The sequence below is a fragment of the Salminus brasiliensis genome, chromosome 21, assembly GCF_030463535.1.
Source record: "Salminus brasiliensis chromosome 21, fSalBra1.hap2, whole genome shotgun sequence".
Lineage (NCBI taxonomy): Eukaryota > Metazoa > Chordata > Actinopteri > Characiformes > Bryconidae > Salminus > Salminus brasiliensis.
Genome location: NC_132898.1, coordinates 22,424,357 through 22,443,540, shown reverse-complemented (window position 1 = coordinate 22,443,540; position 19,184 = coordinate 22,424,357). Strand labels below are relative to the sequence as shown.

General features: G+C 40.5%; 2 protein-coding genes across 3 annotated transcripts; one reads left to right on the top strand and one right to left on the bottom strand.

Annotated features, from left to right (window-relative positions):
• Positions 1-236: 236 nt before the first annotated feature.
• arl8a (ADP-ribosylation factor-like 8A) lies at positions 237-11,472 on the bottom strand. The gene is made up of 7 exons (XM_072666034.1): positions 11,045-11,472; positions 7,619-7,699; positions 6,597-6,670; positions 6,278-6,371; positions 5,462-5,529; positions 5,309-5,379; positions 237-5,169 (listed from the first exon to the last, which is right to left on the bottom strand). The coding sequence occupies exons 1-7, from the start codon at positions 11,165-11,167 to the stop codon at positions 5,120-5,122; spliced, it is 561 nt and encodes a 186-aa protein (XP_072522135.1). The 5' UTR covers positions 11,168-11,472; the 3' UTR covers positions 237-5,119.
• Positions 11,473-12,634: 1,162 nt separating this feature from the next.
• c21h6orf89 (chromosome 21 C6orf89 homolog) lies at positions 12,635-18,825 on the top strand. 2 transcript variants are annotated; one of them, XM_072665772.1, is made up of 9 exons: positions 12,635-12,725; positions 12,964-13,029; positions 13,699-13,957; positions 14,395-14,560; positions 14,861-15,003; positions 15,126-15,277; positions 15,919-16,054; positions 16,554-16,677; positions 16,805-18,825. In XM_072665772.1, exons 3-9 carry the CDS (start codon positions 13,769-13,771, stop codon positions 16,885-16,887), a joined length of 993 nt encoding a protein of 330 aa, XP_072521873.1. In that variant the 5' UTR covers positions 12,635-12,725; positions 12,964-13,029; positions 13,699-13,768; the 3' UTR covers positions 16,888-18,825. The 2 variants fall into 2 exon arrangements, with proteins under 2 accessions (XP_072521873.1, XP_072521872.1); XM_072665771.1 differs by having other exon boundaries at positions 12,638-12,725; positions 12,961-13,029.
• Positions 18,826-19,184: the final 359 nt, after the last annotated feature.

Here is a 19,184-nt window from a genome sequence, read left to right as displayed (position 1 = left end):
GAAATGTGTTCAGGTTTGTGACATCACAGCCATGCTGCTCTCAAAATAGTCTGTGCAGTTTCTTTTACACACAGCCTGGGGGAGTAAACAGCACATTTTGACACCTTCAGGGTGTCAAACATTTCCAAAGTTTCACCAACTACAGCACACTGTTATTTGAAATGAGTGAGTAAAAGTTAGTTCTCTGTGAAACAACACCCTTTAAAACACACGCACACAAACACACACAGCAAACATCAGGAAGTATTCATTTATTCGTCACTTTTAAATTATCTCAAGATAACAAGAGCAACATGTACAGTTAGCACTGAAAGGACATGAGTAGAGAAAAAACAGAAACACACCTGCCCCTGATTCTTCTCCAGAGTAATAATAATACACAAACACCTGGAACATCATAGCTGATCATGTTAACAAGTTTTAAAAAGTTATTTTCAGAAAGAAAAACAAAAAAAGTAAGGTTAAAAAAAAGTATAATACAGAAAGCAGAAGAAGGGGGTTATCAGGAAACTTGATCCAGTCACCAGTCACGAGGAAGTGTGTGTGTGTGTGTGTGAGAGACAGTTATTATGTAAAGATGAACACACCAGTATGCAAGATGAAAATTCATTCCGATGGCTCTACATGTTGTTCCAGTGAACATTTAAACGCTACGACTTCAAACTGATCAAATCATTATTTTTTAAATTACAACGATGGAATTGAACTGAAAAAAAGGTCAAAGCATAATGTGTAAATACTGTAGCATATGACAAATATTACAGCATGTGGCACTAATACCACAGTCTCTGGCATAAATACTGCGCCGTATGTCAAATACTACAGCACGTGGCTTAAAAAACTGCAGCATATGGCACAAATACTGCAGCATATGTCAAATACTACAGCACGTGGCTTAAAAACTGCAGAATATGGCATAAACACTGTAGCAGACGGCAATAAGGCCATAGCATGAGAAATATATGACAGCATGTGGCATTAACGCTGTAAAGCCTACAACTCTTGTTCTTTACCAACACCAAGACAGCCACCCCAATGCCTGCTCTTATTAGGGCTGCAGCGGTTAGTCAGTTTAAAGCAGATTAGCCGCTGTAACCAACCGCTATTAGTCACTAAGATGCTCTTTTATGTTCATATGAGCCAGTCATTCTGACAGGCTGTAATGCAGTACATGAAGTGTAGGGGGCTCTCTTTAATGCTCTATAATGTTCATATGACCCACACACTCATTCTGACAGACTGTAATACACTACAGGAAGCTTAGAGGGCGCTATGGCTTCTATTGCTTTGTTGACTGTGGCACAAACAGAACTTTGAATGATGGCGGCAGAGTAATATTAGTTTAATAATAATTCGTTAAATTATCTGGCTCAAAATGACAGAATTAATAGATTAATTAAATGTGGTAAATAATCACTAGTTGCAGACCTAACCCCACAATGTTATAGCAAAAGGCAAATACATAAAAAAGAAAGGATCGATACAAAATGATTAATGATAGCAAAAACCTAAAAATGAATTAATAAATAAATAAATAAGTGATTTTTCTCATGCTGTATCAAAATGATGGTGTTTTTTCTATTGTATCGCTAAAGAAACCAACAGCCACACACACACACACACACACACACACACATTTTAGAATTCACTGGATATAAGTGGTCTTATTTGTTCATTTTAATTTTGTAATACAGAAATCAGGTGAGTCCATTCGACTCAAAGGTCAGGAAAGGTGAAGGATTTTGGTTTGTGTTGCTATTTACAACATCGAATCATAACATATAAACGCATGCACCTGAAAAGAACCGGCTGTACAGGTGTATAACGGTAATGAACTACAGGAAGGTTGGCGCTGTCCCGTCAGCCGAAGTCGCTCTGCTAATTCAGCTCAATAACGTTTCGCAGTAAATAAAAAGAAAGGAAAGAAGTGACTTGATCAGGCTTTAAAAACATGTAACACTGTATCTGAGCTCAAATCTTGAAGTTAGTTCCTCATAGTGAGCTGAAAAGAAACTTCCCAGGCAGCCTAAGAATGCAGAACTGAAAGGCCTCATGCTAACACTAATGCTAAAGCTAGGGATAACTAGGGAATGTAAACTAGCGCACTTGAGCTGCGCTTCTCGCTTACAGCCATTTAATCCTCAAACGATTTCTGGTTTGTGGTTTCGTTCAAGCTCGAAAGCTTAGAAACACCACAATGTTTGTGGGTTTGCAGACATGACGCAGCTGAATATATTTAGCCGACCTGCAAATACCTCACCCTCACACAGTAACTAGCATTCACGCTTCACACACTTCACACCTGGGCTAAACACAAATCTGACCCCTCTTTCCACTTCCTAATGCTGTTTATCTGTTAATCAATCACAGCTTGGGAGGAAACAGCACAACAGATCTGTCTGATCTATCTGAGCTGCTATGAATAAGCTTTGCCTCTTAAATCTAAACATCTGATATTTTGCATTTTTACATTGTTGTGCAAATATTCTAGGATTATTCATCTTATTACTAAATGATTTTGACTTGTTTTAAGTATTTATTAAGTATCTTATTCCACTGGCAGGAAATCTTTCTTGTTATTTTCTGACAAAGCATTAAGTCAAATTATCTGACGAAATACTAAGACCTTTTTAACAGCAAACACACTCCAAACAAGTACAAACAACTTAATAAATCTGATAATATTACTACAATAATCTCAAAATGGGAAATATCAGATATTTAGACTACTTTTATCTGTCAGCATAAACATACATTGCAGCTACAGATGTTGGCATAGGTTTCTGCCCATAACGATAACATGTGCATTAAGGGGCAGCTGTCTCGGCCTCATCTTAGTGACCTCCTCAGCCTCAGTTAGGTTAGCCTGAGTGTGCTAATTAGCTGGCCATTCTACCTTTGCAATGGAAAATGTGTTTCAATCGGAGAAGTCTGAACATAGCGAACTTGTGTACTTGTGTATAGACTGCTGAGATTGGATGCAAGCTTCGCTCCAGAACCATTCTGCAGTGTCTTTGTTTTTTGTGGAAACTAGCAAGCTACCAAAGTTTTTATTGCTATTTTCACGTTGGAAAAAGGGAACCATCTGTAGCTCGGTGCTAATGTGGTGGGGCTTCATGGGACTCTGAGGAAGACCATGCTAGCCTTCATCCTCCAAGCACTAGTCATCACATCATGTGATAATGAAGGTAAAAATGATGGTAAAAACTAAAATAATAATATCGGATTTAAGAAAACGGGAACTGCGTCAGATGACTAAGCAGTGACTCTGCGCCAGTGATTTCTAAGCAGATTCTGCAGCGGAAGTCAACAATTATTTTACAGGTCATCGTTGTTCTCGAATCTCCAAATGGCTAGGAAATGAGAAATCTTAACTTTCAAAGGAAGTCAATGGAGAACTACTTTATTCCCAGTCATTTTGAAGCATTTCTATTGGTCCATTCATTATGAAACTCTGACAGACTCTAACAGACTGTGGATCTATTAAATTGTTGTTAAAACATACTTGGTTTTGGTTAGACAGTGACTTTATGTTTACATGCATTTTCACAGAAGTAAAAAATCAGCCTTTAGTGCAAATGAGAAGCAGACAACCTAAAACTGAAGACTGAAACAGATGGAAAGCGGCATTTAGACAACAGACCTCTATAATTACCCCATTTTAAGCTGGTCGGGGGTGTTCTGATCTCTTGGACTGGTGTAAACTGGTGTGGACACACTGTAGCGTGGACAGGAACACAGTTACCACAGTAGTCAATAAGTAGGTGTAAATAACACCTACTTTCACATGTGACTAAAGCCAGTGAGAATAAGAACTTCCCCTTTTGAAAGGAGAAATGAGAGGGATGGGAGGCTCTTAGATCCAGAATTCAGCCAAAAATCACCACAAATGTAATTAATCAGCCCAGACGTTTGGTGCTTCTGTAGTTTTACACTGGAGATACGAGGCTAATATAGCTAAACAATGTAAGTGAATACCCAATCAATTAGCATGTTGCTAACTGCAGGTCTAAGTCATTGCGCACACACTCTCCTCAAACCATGCTAAGGCGTTCAGCAGTCTGTGATAGACTTGTTCGTGTGGTTTCTGACACTGTATATCTCGGCTGATGGAGTAGATTTGAGTGAAACGGTAAGATGTGTGTAATTATGACTTTCTATAAAATCCCAGACATGGCTGCTGTGCTACATCACAGGTTCGGAACTGATCTGAGGTAATTATTTCTGATGTTTAGTGCCACGCTAAATAAAAGCTGAAAAAAGCTGCCAGAAAACTACAGCTGCCTCTAAACAATAATTCACTACTACACAACTTGTATCCATTCTGTCACCAACACAGCCTAAAAACTAGGAGGTGTGGCCTTTAAAAGCAGCTTTGCTGGCCAATCAGGTGCCATTTCTGACTGCCACGTCAGAATCTGAACCAGATGGACCTCAGGGCTGAACCCTGAACTCAGTATGTGTTGGCAATGTGTGTAGTGTTAATAGTCTGGTGATGGCCCTTTCCAAGCTCCACCCATCCGTGTTCTCTCGTAGCGACTGTTGCTAAGATGCATAAGCTTTACAGAACGCTGGTAATAAGTAATGCTGTCCAACCTCCCAACAGTGGCTAAGGTAGAACACAGTAGTGGAAGGCTCCTGGAGAGGTTGACCACAGAGTGAATGGTCTTCTGTGATTGGCTGAATCCAGAGCTCTCTCATTGGTCTTATTGGACTAAAGTAGAAATGCTGATCTTTCTGTCTGAACCAACAGGCTGACGCTGACACACACACACACACACACACACACACACACACACACACACACACACACAGAGAGAGAGGATGGCAGAAGTAAACAAAAAAAAAAAGTTATTTGATAAGTGTCTATCAAATCTGTCCAGTTTGTATTATGTGTTATAAAAATGCATACAAGTTTTTTTTAACAAAAAGTAAACAAACAAACCAAAAAACATAACAGTGCAAATCATATTTATCACACAATATTTTACAAGAACAAAACCTGGTTTTCAGGGAGGGGCTTGGAGGAGGAGGGGGGGGTGTTTTTGAGAATAAAACCAAGGGGGCGCGGCATACAGGTGATGTCATGGTTCTGTTTCTCCAATCAGACACTGTCGTCTCAACTCCGCCTGGTTCTAGAGTGCTGGATCAGCCACTGTAGTGTGATATCTAGAACAACGGAGCACAGAAAAGAACTGCTTTTAGACCACAGGCTCGGTTCAGTGTTAAACACTCTTTAATAAGGTAAGTTATTGTGTGTTTTTTTATTATATTTTCAACCGTATTTCATTTAAGGTTACTGTCTTACCGATGTTGTCCTTCTCCTTACAGGAGATGGAGTAGCAGCAGATCTCCCGGTCCTGGATGGCTGACAGATTCCTAATAAAGGGGAGGGATCTTTGTCAGTTTACCTTCCTTCTTAGTGAGCTTTAACCAGACAGAGTAAATGAATTAAACTCACATCCTCTCAATGAGCTCCTTCTCGTCCAGCGCTCCCTGCAGGTCTCTTTTATTGCCCAGAACCAAAACCTAAAAACACACAGAGCTTCATTAGTGCATTAATGATTATTACTGGATTATTAATGAAAAGCTTATTTAACCTCAATTACTCAAATTTTCAGAATCTACAACCTCTATAAGCTCAAACAAATCTTCGACCTCAATCACCTCAGTTGCCCAAATCTCTGACCCCAATCGTCCACATTGCCAAAATCTCCAACCCCAATCGCCCAAAATCCCCAACATCCCCAACCCCAATCGCCCAAAATCCCCAACCCCAATCGCCCAAAATCCCCAACATCAACATTCCAAACATCTCCAACCCCAATCGCTCCAACAATTCTAACCCCAATAGCCCAACAGCTCCAACATCTCCAAGCCCAATCGCCCAAAATCCCCAACATCTCCAACCCCAATCGCTCAAACATCTCCAACCCCAATCGCTCAAACATCTCTAACCCCAAATGTCACTCTCCATTATCAATCTCCCTTTTAGCAAGCCTTAATTTTAACCACTTGAAATTCAGTTATCTATATATATATATATATATATATATATATATATATATATGACCTTCAATCAGAGAAAAAAACAGGAAAGATTGGTTTGAGGAGAACTGTCCATTTTAAAGCTCTTTATGAGACAGTTCTGCTTATTTTGGCACGTCTCTCTCTATTTTGGCTGCCACTCAGATGAGCTTTAAGTGCTCAAACGTGAGTCAAAGCTGACAGCTCACAGTTGGGAGTGTGTGTGTGTGTGTAGAAGTAAAACACTCACAGGAATGCCCTGCAGCTGTGGCTTGTCTAACAAGTTGTGCAGTTCATTTTTGGAGGCTTCAATCTTCTCTGGATCTGCAGCATCAACCATATACCTGAGAGAGAGAGAGAGAGAGAGAGAGAGAGAGAAAAAGAGGGGGGGGGGGTGTAACAATATTAATTGCACTCTAAATGTAGGTATTGTGTTATACACTGAGATGGAGCTACAGTCTCTCATCAGGGTGAATATTACTAATTTTAAGATATAATATTATAATATAATAGTAGTGTCCTGCAGTAATGAGAGTGTAGTAATGATGCTGAAATGAGATGATACTTACACTATAGCGCTGACGCCCCTGCAATACCTCTCCCACATACTGCGGAAACGGGGCTGACCACCGATATCCCACAGCTACAAAACACACACACACATGCACACGCACACGTTACAAACCTAAACACTAGGGATGTCCAGATTCGATCAAGTGACTGTGGATCAGGGGATGATCAGGGCATTTTTAACATACAGGCCTTTAAGGTTACAATCAACATTTGATTCTACAGAGTTCAGTTGTGATCAAAACAAAACAGAGCTTTTTTTTAACTGATATGTGCTATGATGTTACCAGTTAGCAGCCAAAGCAAAAGTTGGCTTCTAAACTAATCTTGAATTATACCTGGTTAGAAACCAACACTACAGTGGAAATGCTCCGTTCTACCAACTCTGTCCTTTTTGGTTCTAAGCCGGCTTTGAACAGAGCATTCAGAACCATGTAATGCTAATGCTAATGCACACACACTAAGCAATTTGACTGCAGTTGTGAAGGAACAGGGAGCTGAATGGTCAGGAGGGTCAGTCAGACTGGACTGTAAAATATTAAACACTACAGTCATTTAAAAAGTTGCTCCAAGCAAAGTAAAACAGATTAGATTTACTGGTGTTTACTAGTGTGTATTAGCACGTTGTGGAGCTGTATTACTCATAGAAACACAAAGATTGGATCTGATCAGCGGAGGCCAATAGTCAGCATCCAGGAATTCTGATCCGATCTGGGGTTTAAAAAAAATAAAAAAAAAAAAAAGATCTGAACATGCCTACTGAACACACAACTGTGATTTTGAAGTGAAGAGAAGCACCAGGTTTACTCATATCAACAGCAGCTTAATTAGGAGAGTGAATATTTACTCACTTAATAACTGTAAGGGTTCGGCTCTGTTTGGGACTGTCTGGGTTTGGGACTCCCAATTCAGACTGGTGCAGAACCCTGTTCTATGAGTGCACCTCTAACAATGTTTTTCACCCAGGAGTAAGTTTATTGTTATTGCAGACACCCACACAGAGCTGTGAATTCACACTGACCTTGATGGTGACGTTTCCCTTGGTGATCTTCCTCATGTTGAAGCCGACCGTAGGGATCATATCCTCACTGAACTGCCCCGACTATGGAGAACATAAGAGACAATGAATTTCATTTATGACAATATACACTAAATATGTAAATAAACAAAAAGATGAAAGATTAACCACAGCTAACATCTGTCTGTCACCCAACAACAACAATAATTATGTAAATCAATATTATTCAAATGTAAATAAAAGCTGTAAGGGAGACACAGTTCAGTCAAATGCATAAAGTTTTACTTTTATATTTGTGAAAATTAATGATATCCCCCGACTGAACATCAGGAGGCCGAACTGACTGACAGCTGTCAGAAGGCGTGATGAGAGCATCAGGGCAAACTGGAATTCTATTAAACCCTGTGGACAGTCAGAGCAAACTAAACCTCCGCCTGTTTCATTTCCACACAGTCAACCCAACTCTGACTGTCAGCTGAACAACAACAAAACAACTAACATCACCCTCTTTTTCTCTTTTATTTCACACACTGATCTTCTCACCTACAAGTCGGCTAACCGACATCTCTAACCTGTATCTCAGCCGGCAAACAATCCCATGACATATAACTGAAAATGATCTTTCTGAAAATAGCATGTACAGTACTGGCAAATTAGCCAGCTAGCTAACATTAGCATGTACTTAAAGAAAAAAATCTGCCCGCTAACTGGCATGAGCATGTATTATAGCTGAGAATTAACCAGCGAGATAACGTCAGCATGAACTACCGCTGACAATTAGCATGGTAGCTAGCTAACATTAATATATCTATAGCTGACAAGTTACCACCTAGATAACATTAGCACGTAACATAGCTAAAATGAGCTAGATGACCAACATTAGCATGGGCTACAGCTATAGTTTGGTCAGGAAGCTAACATTAGCATGGGCTACAGCTGTAGTTTGGTCAGGAAGCTAACATTAGCATGGGCTACAGCTGTAGTTTAGTCAGGAAGCTAACATTAGCATGGGCTACAGCTGTAGTTTGGTCAGGAAGCTAACATTAGCATGGGCTACAGCTGTAGTTTGGTCAGGAAGCTAACATTAGCATGGGCTACAGCTGTAGTTTAGTCAGGAAGCTAACATTAGCATGGGCTACAGCTGTAGTTTGGTCAGGAAGCTAACATTAGCATGGGCTACAGCTGTAGTTTGGTCAGGAAGCTAACATTAGCATGGGCTACAGCTGTAGTTTAGTCAGGAGGCTAACATTAGCATGGGCTACAGGTATCGATTGGTCTGGAAGCTAACATTAGCATGTAGCTACTATAGCTAACAAAAATTACACAGGTAGGAAACATTAATATAAATCTATAGCTGAAAACACGTGCTTTCCCGACATCCCTAGCATGTACTACAGCTGAGAACAAGCCAGGCAATTTATTTAGCATGTACTGTAGCTGAGAATTAACCATCTAGCTAACATTAGCATGTACTATAGCTAAGAACTAGCCACCAGGCAAGGCTGTAGTCAGGTGGCTAACATGAGCCTCATACGGAGTATTAAAAGAGGCACGTTCTGAAGAAAGGCTTAAGGCCCAGGCGAGCTGTAAGCAGGTACACGAGGAACGCTAATGCTGATTAATGTGAGGCTGTGAGGTGCTCTGAACAGAAAGTAGTAAACACACGGACCCTGAGACTGACTGAGTAAACACAGTGGGTTTCTGACCCAGCTGGGCTTATTTACCAATACAGGCCCCTGGTTAGCCTCACTGGACCTTCTGCATGAATCTGTGTGGCTAATATTGACAACCCTCCAACCATGATAGGCCCACACCCACATCCACACCCACACACACACCCACACACTCTCATACACCCCCGACTTAAATACCTTACTCCACTGTCAATAACCCCACCCGAATGTCTCATCACTTATTAAAAGGTGACACACTGGATCAAGTCTAAAGCTGCATCCCATTTGCGTACTGCACACTAATACTACAACAATAACCGAAAGCACTATTTACTAATCTTAATATGGCGGGTTTGGCTGGTTAGTACACAAAATATTAACGTACTAATCCGTTTTGTGCCAACCTACGTCAGCAAGAGTTCTCCTGCCACCGTCGCCACTGCACTGGCAACCTTATCTGTATATATATATATATATATATATATATATATATATATATATATATATGTGTGTGTGTGTGTGTGTATACATACATACATACATACATACATCATATATATATATATATATATATATATATATATATATATATATATATATATATATATAAATAAAATTTTATTTTTTTGCAAGCTCCTCCCTTTCTGTTTTGCACTGTATTATGGGCAATAGTGTTCATTGTAACGACACGATGCATTTGAAACACATCCAAGACTTCACTGTAACTGTAGTAGCTATTTAAAGGGCCTAGATCACAGAGAACCTTATTTTTATCTGTTGTGTTTAAAACAAAATACAATAACTAAAAGAGTTTCAGCATTTTAAAGCGCACCGCTCACTCATTAACCGTAAAAACAGCCCGTTCTGTACATACTGCTTTTGTGACGTCACAAAACCCAGACAGACACATTTGCCCATTCAGCCTACAGTAGCTAAGCCCCGGACTGCATTCTGAAGGAGCCAATCAGAAAACAGGTCATTTACATATATCGGTCTTAAAGGCACAGTACAAAAACAGTCTGGGGTGAACCAGATGGACCAGAGAAGAGTCATGTAAACATAATTTCTAATTTTTGGTACATAAACCCACACAGATGCAGTCTGGGGGAAAATATGATGCACAAATGTGGGACAAGGGCCCTTTAAGCAGGTAAAGGCAGTCTATAGCTGTGAGGCAATAACAAAAACCAGCTTGCGATGAAGACATGCTGGAAAACAGTCATGAATAACGTTATGTAATTATTTTTGGTACATAAACCCACACAAAAATCCTCTGAGAAAAATATGATGAAAAAAAAGAGGATATATGGGCTCTTTAAGCAAGCAGCATTCAGAAGAGAGGCCACTTACACACATCGGTACACAGTTAACAGGCATAGGTAACAAAGCCAGCCTGGCGTTAAGATATCCTAGGATTCATGCAAACATGAATGATGACCGTTACAGCTACAAAACATCCTCCGGGGGAAAAGGCTGGATATTGGCCCTTTAAGCAGCCACAGTAAACACAGAGCGGCTGTCTGCGGGCTGCAATCAGTCTCTAGCCTAAAACAACCCACCAGCCTAAATGACGAAGACTGTAATCAAGCATCAGCATTTACACCAGCTTTTAGAAGGTCAAACAGCCCCGATCAGACCTATCAATCAGTGCTGAAGGATTTCTCGGCCTTGCCTTCCTCAACCCGAAGGAGGAGGAGGAGGAGGAGGAGGAGGAGAGGCCTGCAAACGTCCAGCACAGCAAAATCACCACATTTACCGCGATCACGTTGACAAACGTCGTCTTCCCGGAATACTGCAGCCCGACCAGGGTCAGCTCCATCTCCTCCTTCCAGAACAGAGCCTTAAACCAGTCCAACAGCTTGTTAAATAAGGCGATCATCCTGAACCCGGTGTGTGTGAGGGGGAGAGAGAGAGTGTGTGGAGCGGAGCAGCAGCTCACTCCGGGCTGGCTGTTGTTATGATGGACGGGTGTTATGGTGGAGGTTTTGCTCCGTGTCTCTCCAGCGCAGATCGTCCGTGCTGCCCCTCGTTCCTCCTCTTCTCTCTCTCCGATGGATGCCCTGCTGCCCGGGGTGGTCGAGCTGCCCTCTCTCTCCTCTGTGCGGGGTAATTTCTCCCTCCTGCCCTTTCTCCTCTGTTTCCTCTCTGGGTGCGGCTTCACACTCGCTCCGCCTGATCCAGCGCCGCGCCCTCTGCTGGACACCCCACAGCGCTGCACGCAGGTGTTCCTATGTGTCATTACTACATTACAACACCATTGTTATATATTATTATATTATTTTATTTTACATTTACGCAAATCCCACAGAATTATGTTGCACTCCACCCTTTTGCACATTTTGCATGCTTAAATTACATATTTACATGTTTTGGTGTGTGTATATATATTGTTATTCCTATCGATATATAGATTTTATCCTATTATCGTGTATATTATTCTTTATTGGATTTGATTTGCGGTTGATCTTTCTATATTGTGTGTTGTGTATTATTATGAATATATTACATTTATTCTATATATTTTACATTCTATCGTTTATTCTAATATTATTAGTTTGTGTGACAGGACAGTCAAGGCATTTCCCTGCTAGCTGTACTGTAAATAACTATGTTATTACTACATGCCATTACTGTATGTTATAAATGTTACATTGCTATATGTAATTACTGTGTTATTATCAATGAGCCTGGGCTCCCATAACTCCTGTTCGTCGGTTGTCCTTTGTAGGAGAACTTTTGGTAGGTGCAGATCACTGCATACCGGCTACACCCCAAGACCTGTCTGATGTTTGAAGATGTTCTGACCCACTTATCTAGTCTAGTCACCACAGTTTGGTTCTTGTCAGTCTCAGATTGTTACGCTTGCCCATTTTACCCTCTTTTTCTGCACATCATCTTCAAGACCTGACTGTTCACTTGCTGCCTAATATATTCACATATATATATATATGTATATATATATATATATATATATATATTGACAGATACCACTGGAATCACTGTAGAATCAACGTGGTTTTAATGTTATGGTTGATCGCATATGTTTGTGTATATATATATATATATATATATATATATATATATATATATATATGCGTGTGACGAACACTGACAGTGGTGACGGAGCAAAAACACGTGATAGCTTTTACTTATTTGTTACAGCACATTCGGTACCTCAGTGATGAAAAGCACAGAACACGGCCCCTGGAGTTATATGTACATTAAAATATCACATTTCACCATAAAACGTTTTATTTTAATTCACAAACGTTGTCAATCACATTAAACACCACCCCACTTGACTGTGTGGTGATGTTCACCGTGTCGAATGTGCGGTCAGTGTTTGAGCGCTAGGAGGGAGAGTGGAGTTTGGTGGAGAGGAACTGAGCGATCGGAGCTGATAAACGGTCTGCAGTGAAGAGTTTAATTATGTTAATGTGAGTTATTTTCAGTGTTTAATGTGTGTGAGCTGACTGAGGAACTAACCTGTACATGTAGTCTAATAATATAAGAAATAGCTTCGTCCTCGCTGTGTTTCCCATTCCATTAGTAGCTGGAGCTAATGCTAATGCTAGTGGTGTTATGCAGACATGTCAACAGCCCTGACTGACAGATGTAATCTGTTAGATGTAATGATTCCAAAATGATCTTTTTATATTGTTTGTGTTTCAGCAGTTGAAGACCATGAAGGCCACAGCGTTCCCCCGTGATTTGGGCTAAGTGAAATTCTCACCTGTGCAGGTAATACATGAACAGATCTGGTATTAGTGATACGTAATGTTTTTTTAAGCAGATGGATATGTTAACAATTAAATTAAAGGGGAAGTTCACCAACTATTCAAAATTAAGTCAGATTGGTGTTTGAGGTCAATTTTGCGTTGAACATACTCAAAGTGAATTTGGTGCAAAAATTGTGGTTCACTGTAGAGAAACTTACGAAGACTCTGATTTATTTACAGTGGTGGTGAATGGACCCAGGTGTCAGTTGCCATGACTACAACACAAATATAGCCATTTCATTTAGTATTAAAACCCACCAGTGAACCTACACCCGTCTTCTAAGTTTTATATGGATTGTTGATGATGATGAAAGTCGAACATCTAAAAAAATACACTTTCTTTGTAGACTATTTGGGCCTAACAGCGCCCTGCATAGCCACTGTCTTGCAGAAATTCATCTTACTAGAGGGGTCCACCTTAAACAGGAGGTTAAACCAGATTGTCCCTAGAGCTGTTTACAAAACATAATCTTGATTTATGGGCATCTTAATAGGCATGCTGCTAGAAATATCTGAAACTGAAAATCAATACTACAGTGTGTTAATATCATAGTACATCAATACAAACAATCTATTGTTCAGACTTACCTCTTATAGCTGTGCATATGTGAACCGTCTCCCTCTATTCCAGTGCAGGGTGATGAGGAGGAAATAAAAGGCCGGAGCAGCAGAGTCCAACTGAGCTCAGGTAACTGGGCACCATGGGGTCCACCCTGAGTGAGCCGTGCATTTATGACAAGCTATCGGAGAGTATTGACATCCTGCGGCAGTCTGGTTACCGATACGGCATGTCTGAGAGAGAGATCGAGAAGTTTATTAAGCAGGTTTTGGAGACCAACGAGCCGCGGAGGGATCCACCGCAGTTCCCTATCCTGCGAGCGACCATCAAGGTACAGATTATAAACGGGTTTTCTTTAGACCTTGATGTGTTTTTTACTTTTAGATCTGTGGTGTCCCATGCGTGTTTGTGTGGGCGTCCAGTGCATGTTTGCGTGGGCGTCCAGTGTGTGTTCAGTGACTGACTTTAGTTAACATTTAGGTTATAAAGTTTAAAGTAGTTGTAGTTAATTTTATATATAACAGCGCTAGCACAATGCTAATTGCTGGAGTATAAGTTTCTCTTACCTGTTGGCAACATTAGCCTTGTAGCTCCAGTGTCAAAATAAAGAACTAGGTGTTTGGTGTTCTGAACTTTCGCTTTAATGTCTACTGCTGCTGTACTGAATGTTTCTCCCACAAAGCTCTAATTTACATCAATGATTGTTATTCCACTGCTCTCTCCTGATAGCCTTGGCGTTTTTTTTTTTTCCATGCTTTTGTTTTGCAGTTTGTTGTGGCCGTTGGTGTTCTGCTGATAGTGGTGTTGGCCTTCACTTACCCCCAGAGCCTTCCCCACCCTGGACCCTTCAGCCCCGCAGCCCACAACTGGTCCTCCCCACTCAGCCACATCAGACTGTTATCCCTGCCCATTGCCAAGAAATACAACCTGCACAGTAAGAGGCCCTCTGTAAAACAAAATACACAATAAGAGTCCCTATTGTTCAATATAAGTCTCTTTGTATACTTCACAGTCTCTGTAAAAACACAGTAAGACCATCTCTCTAAAAAAACTTCACAATAAGAGCCCCTTTATAAAACTGCATAGTAGGACTGTAGAACTCCACAGTAAGAGTCTCTATAATAACTTCACAGTGAAACTGTAAAACAACACAGTAAGAGTCTGTTTGTAAAAAGTCATACATAAAATAAAATGCCTCTTGACAGTTAGTTTGTGTGTGTGTGTGTGTGTGTAGGTTTCCATGCATGGTGGAGTGTAGGTGGTGTAAGACAGACGCTGCTCAACTGTTCTGGTTGTGCCAGTGTGTCCGCAGTGCTGGAACTAAACACGCTCCACACTGATCTCATACATACAGGAACACAGCCTGTACTGCTGAAGGTATGGACACAGATGTCTCATAGTTCATCTGAATAACTTTCTGATTACTCTAAAAAACATCTTTAGAAACAGCCATAAAAGTATCTGTGTGTGTCTCTCTCTCTCTCTCTCTCTCTCTGTAGGCTGGTCAGTCTCTGTGGTTGCGAAGGCAGCAATTAGAAGAGCTTTACACGTCTCAGTCCGGCTCTGTGGCGGTCCTGCTGGGGGAGGAGGAGCAGGTTATGTCAGCGGAGGCGGGTTTCCCTCAGCATCCAGCTAACTTCAGTCTGCTCTGGTACTGAACTCAGCCGGCACTGGAGTGTTAAAACAATACCAACAATTACCAAAGCATATTTCAGCACTGGCAGTGTGTATACTTCGAAGGCTTAAACATTAAAGTAATCAGTGTTTCAGTACATTAGGTGGCACTGTTTTGGCAGTAATGTCTAGACAGGGAGTGAAAAGAATTTCTTGATTTACTCACAATAGTACACACTACTTTTAGGTAGCAGAGTTAGCTATTATTAGAGTTAGCTAGCCAGAGAAGGCTTTTTACTACATTTTGGAGCATTGCTGTGAGCATTTGCTTGCATTTAGTAACAAGACCGTTAGTCAGGATGTTGAATGATTACCACCGCATCTCATCTCAAACTGCTTAGTTCATCTTAGAAGTATTGGGTGAAGCACCACCATCATTCCAGAGAACACAGTTTCACTGCTCCACAGATCAATCCTCAGGCCTTATACCCCTCTAGCCCATGTCTGGTATTAGACTTGGAACCAATAGGAATGGTTTATCTGTTTAACACACACTGATTAGAAAGGGTATCTTCAAACATTTGGACATTGTGTATGTCACAGCATCACCATAAAGTGCTCTGTTTGTGTTGAACTGTCTTGTGTTTTGTTTTTTGTTTGTTCTCTACTCTCCTACAGGAGGTTTGACTCAGGTTCGAGGGAGGAGGTGTTTCAGTGGCTTTTCCCTAACGCACTGCTCTGCCCCCTAGTGGAAGGTGCAGGAACCACATTGCGGCGCTGCCGAGTCACACACAGCACTGGCTCTCAGAGCAGAGTGAGTCAATGTTTGTGTGTGTGGATGCAGACATCTTTTTACCCTCCTGTTACTCTACATTACTGATTGGAATATGACGGAACTGAATCTTCATCAGGCTTTTTAACTGGTTTCCCCCATAGAGGAAGTGAAAGAGTAAGAAGTGTGTGTGTGTATGATTTAAGCTTTTGCTGTGTTCCTCTCAGAACACTACGGTACTAGTTCCTTTTATTTGCTTTCACTAGAGCACGTTCCTCTCTATGGAGTTTCAGTGCAGTACTGGGGCTCACTGTACCGTGTTAAAGTGACCATTTCAATAGTGGAACATTATCTCCCCCCCCCCCCCCCCCATTTCCTTATACCAAACACAGTCAATTAGACAAGACATGTTAGAGGATTCTGTAGTGTAGTACCTGTACTATATGGCTAATGTACCTAACAAGTAATGGACCTATCTACCACACCAATATGTGTGTGTAATATATACGTGTGTGTGTGTGTGTGTGTGTGTGTGTGTTAGGGAGAGCGTGTGTTGGGTTGGTTGTTGGTGGGTGACGGCTCCCCAACCGTGCGAGTGCTACCGGTTCATCGCTGCCAAACACACTGCAGCTCCTTCAACCTGTGGCTCAGTCCAGGGAATCTGGGTAAGTTTATCACAATACCTACATTTACAGTGTTATTAATATTCACCCTTATGAAAGACTGTAGACCTCACCTGTATATCACCTGTATATATGTACATTTAGCTTTCTTTCTTTATCTGATTGACAGTGTTCGCAGATCCACGCTACTGGCAGCTGGAGATTTTCCCTGGCCGGGGGGAAAACGTCATGTGTGATGGATCGGCGCTCTGAGAGGACGGATTAAGGAAAGAAAGCTGCACAGACTACACATGTGGAACTGATGCTAATGCTAGTAATGTTGCTGTGTTCTGTTTTGAAATCACGTTCACATGACCAAGAGCATCACGAGGGAGTTTAAGAAAGACTGGCTTGTCATGCTGGTGCCAAGAACGCTCAGAGCCAATGAATGAGGGAATGTACTGTACGTTTTAAATTCAGCCACATGTGATTAAGGATTTGTTGCTTTAATTATGAAATTGGAACATGGTTTGAAAATTTTCATTTTTGTCCACATGCTGAAATAATAATGATGATAACGTGTCCGTTTGCTTGCTAGTGAACAGTTACAAACGCAAGATGCAAATATGTGACTTAATTATTAACTGTTTGAGTTAAGCGGATCAAAACGTCTCGTGAAGTGATGGTTTGGCTGATATGCCCAGTTTTTCTGCCTTATGCCAAATGTGCTCAATCAACTAAGACATGTTAGGTAACTGAATGTTTGCTTTTTCAGTTTTACACCAAAGTCACAAGGCTAATCTAATGAACAAGCAAAAAAAACTCTCATACTTATTAGCTTGGTGCTAACTGAATGCCTAAATGATCAATGCTGGTGGATCCCTTCTAATGAATGCATTCAGCTACTTCAAGGTGCACCCATTTCTGACACAGATGTGCAAATGCACACATACAAAGCTTGTCTCTTCCCTGTAGAGAAGTATTGCCAATAGAATTGGATTCTCTGGAGCAGATTAACATGAACCTATTGGCACCATGCCTAATGCCAGGTAGAGGATAGAGGGGTATAAATCCCCCTAGCATTGAGCTGTGGAGCTGCGGAACTGTGTTCTCTGAAATTATGGTCCTCCAGCCAATACTTCTGGCACGAGTTGGGGATGTGGTAAAGTGGTGATCATCCAACATCCTGACCCTGCTAATGCTTTTCTCACTGAATGCAATCAAAACCTCCTCTATTCTTTATTAAAGTAATAAAGAATGAGCAGGTGTCCCAATACTGTTGTCCATATAGTGAAGCTACATAGCTAAATTAGCCCTGTAGCTCTGGTGTGCAACTGAAGAAGTCTTGACTACATTTGAACTGAGTGAAAAATGAGTTTCTGGCCAAACTATCTCTTTTCTCAATCTTTTCCTTGACTTGTAGGTGGGTTCTTTAATATTACGTGCCGTGTGCCAGCGCTAAGCTCTCTGAAGCATAGCCACCACTGCCATAGTTTTTCGTATTTGCCTGCATGGTTTCTTTTTCCTGTTGCCTCTTGCAAAAATAACCCATAAAAGCACTTTAAGATTGGTTGGCATTGTGCATTTGTGTGCCAACACACTGATTCTCCTTTAGTCTCCTTTATATCGTCATTTATCTCTGTAAACACACACACACACACACACTTTTAGCCCTCTTTTACTCATGTTCATCAGTATTATCAGCTCTTCGTCTTCTTTTACAAAGATCAGCTATCTTAACCTGAGGTTCTTTTCTTTGTGGATAAGAGTATAATGATATCAGGAATGCTAAACTTCATGCTAACCTTAAAGAACATGCTAACATTGCTAACAATGAATAAACACGAATAGCCACATGTTTGCATCACATAGATAACAATATGCTAACTAAACCAGTGGCCACTAGATAGCATGATTAGCGTTACCCAGCTACCATCATGCTAACTAGGTGGCTATTCGTTTCTATTCATTGTTAGCCACGTTAGCATGCTCATTCCACCGTTTCCAGACTTTAATGCAGATGATATTTGTGGTTTGTTATTTACAATATGGGGCTGATACTGCTGATAGGTAATCAGTTTATTTTGAGAATAAGATGTTTATAATTGCAGATAAATAATTAAATGAATCTAAAATGATGATTCTGGCACTATTGCGGGATTTCTAATGTAAACAAACGCTGCTGTTTATAAAGTTTTTCCTCTTGAAAAATCTTGTGTGAACTTTGTGTGTATTTTTAGAAAGATTTTAGCACTGGGGGCATTTACAGTATTTCCACCCTGTTATAATTATAAAATGTTATCCATATTTTATCACTTTGTATATTTTGTGTGACCCCTATATTATTGTTGTTATTGTTATTATTATTATTATTATTATTATTATTATTATTATTATTATTATTCCCATATTACTTTTATTATTATGTGTGAGCTCATATGGGTTCCATATTTTCCTTTAATGTATTATTTAATACTTCCCTATTCTATTCCTAACATTCTCTCATATTATTATTTAATACCTTATGTGGTATTATTATTATTGATATTATTATTATTATTATTATTATT

Coding starts and splice junctions, on each gene's coding strand:
- arl8a (XM_072666034.1), bottom strand. CDS start 11,167: ATGATCGCCTTATTTAACAAGCTGTTGGACTGGTTTAAGGCTCTGTTC. Junction 5,530..6,277: donor CACAGCTGCAGGGCATTCCT/GTGAGTGTTTTA, acceptor GTGTGTTTTTAG/GTTTTGGTTCTGGGCAATAA. Junction 5,380..5,461: donor AAGGAGCTCATTGAGAGGAT/GTGAGTTTAATT, acceptor CCCCTTTATTAG/GAATCTGTCAGCCATCCAGG.
- c21h6orf89 (XM_072665772.1), top strand. CDS start 13,769: ATGGGGTCCACCCTGAGTGAGCCGTGCATTTATGACAAGCTATCGGAG. Junction 14,561..14,860: donor CAAGAAATACAACCTGCACA/GTAAGAGGCCCT, acceptor GTGTGTGTGTAG/GTTTCCATGCATGGTGGAGT. Junction 16,055..16,553: donor GCACTGGCTCTCAGAGCAGA/GTGAGTCAATGT, acceptor TGTGTGTGTTAG/GGAGAGCGTGTGTTGGGTTG.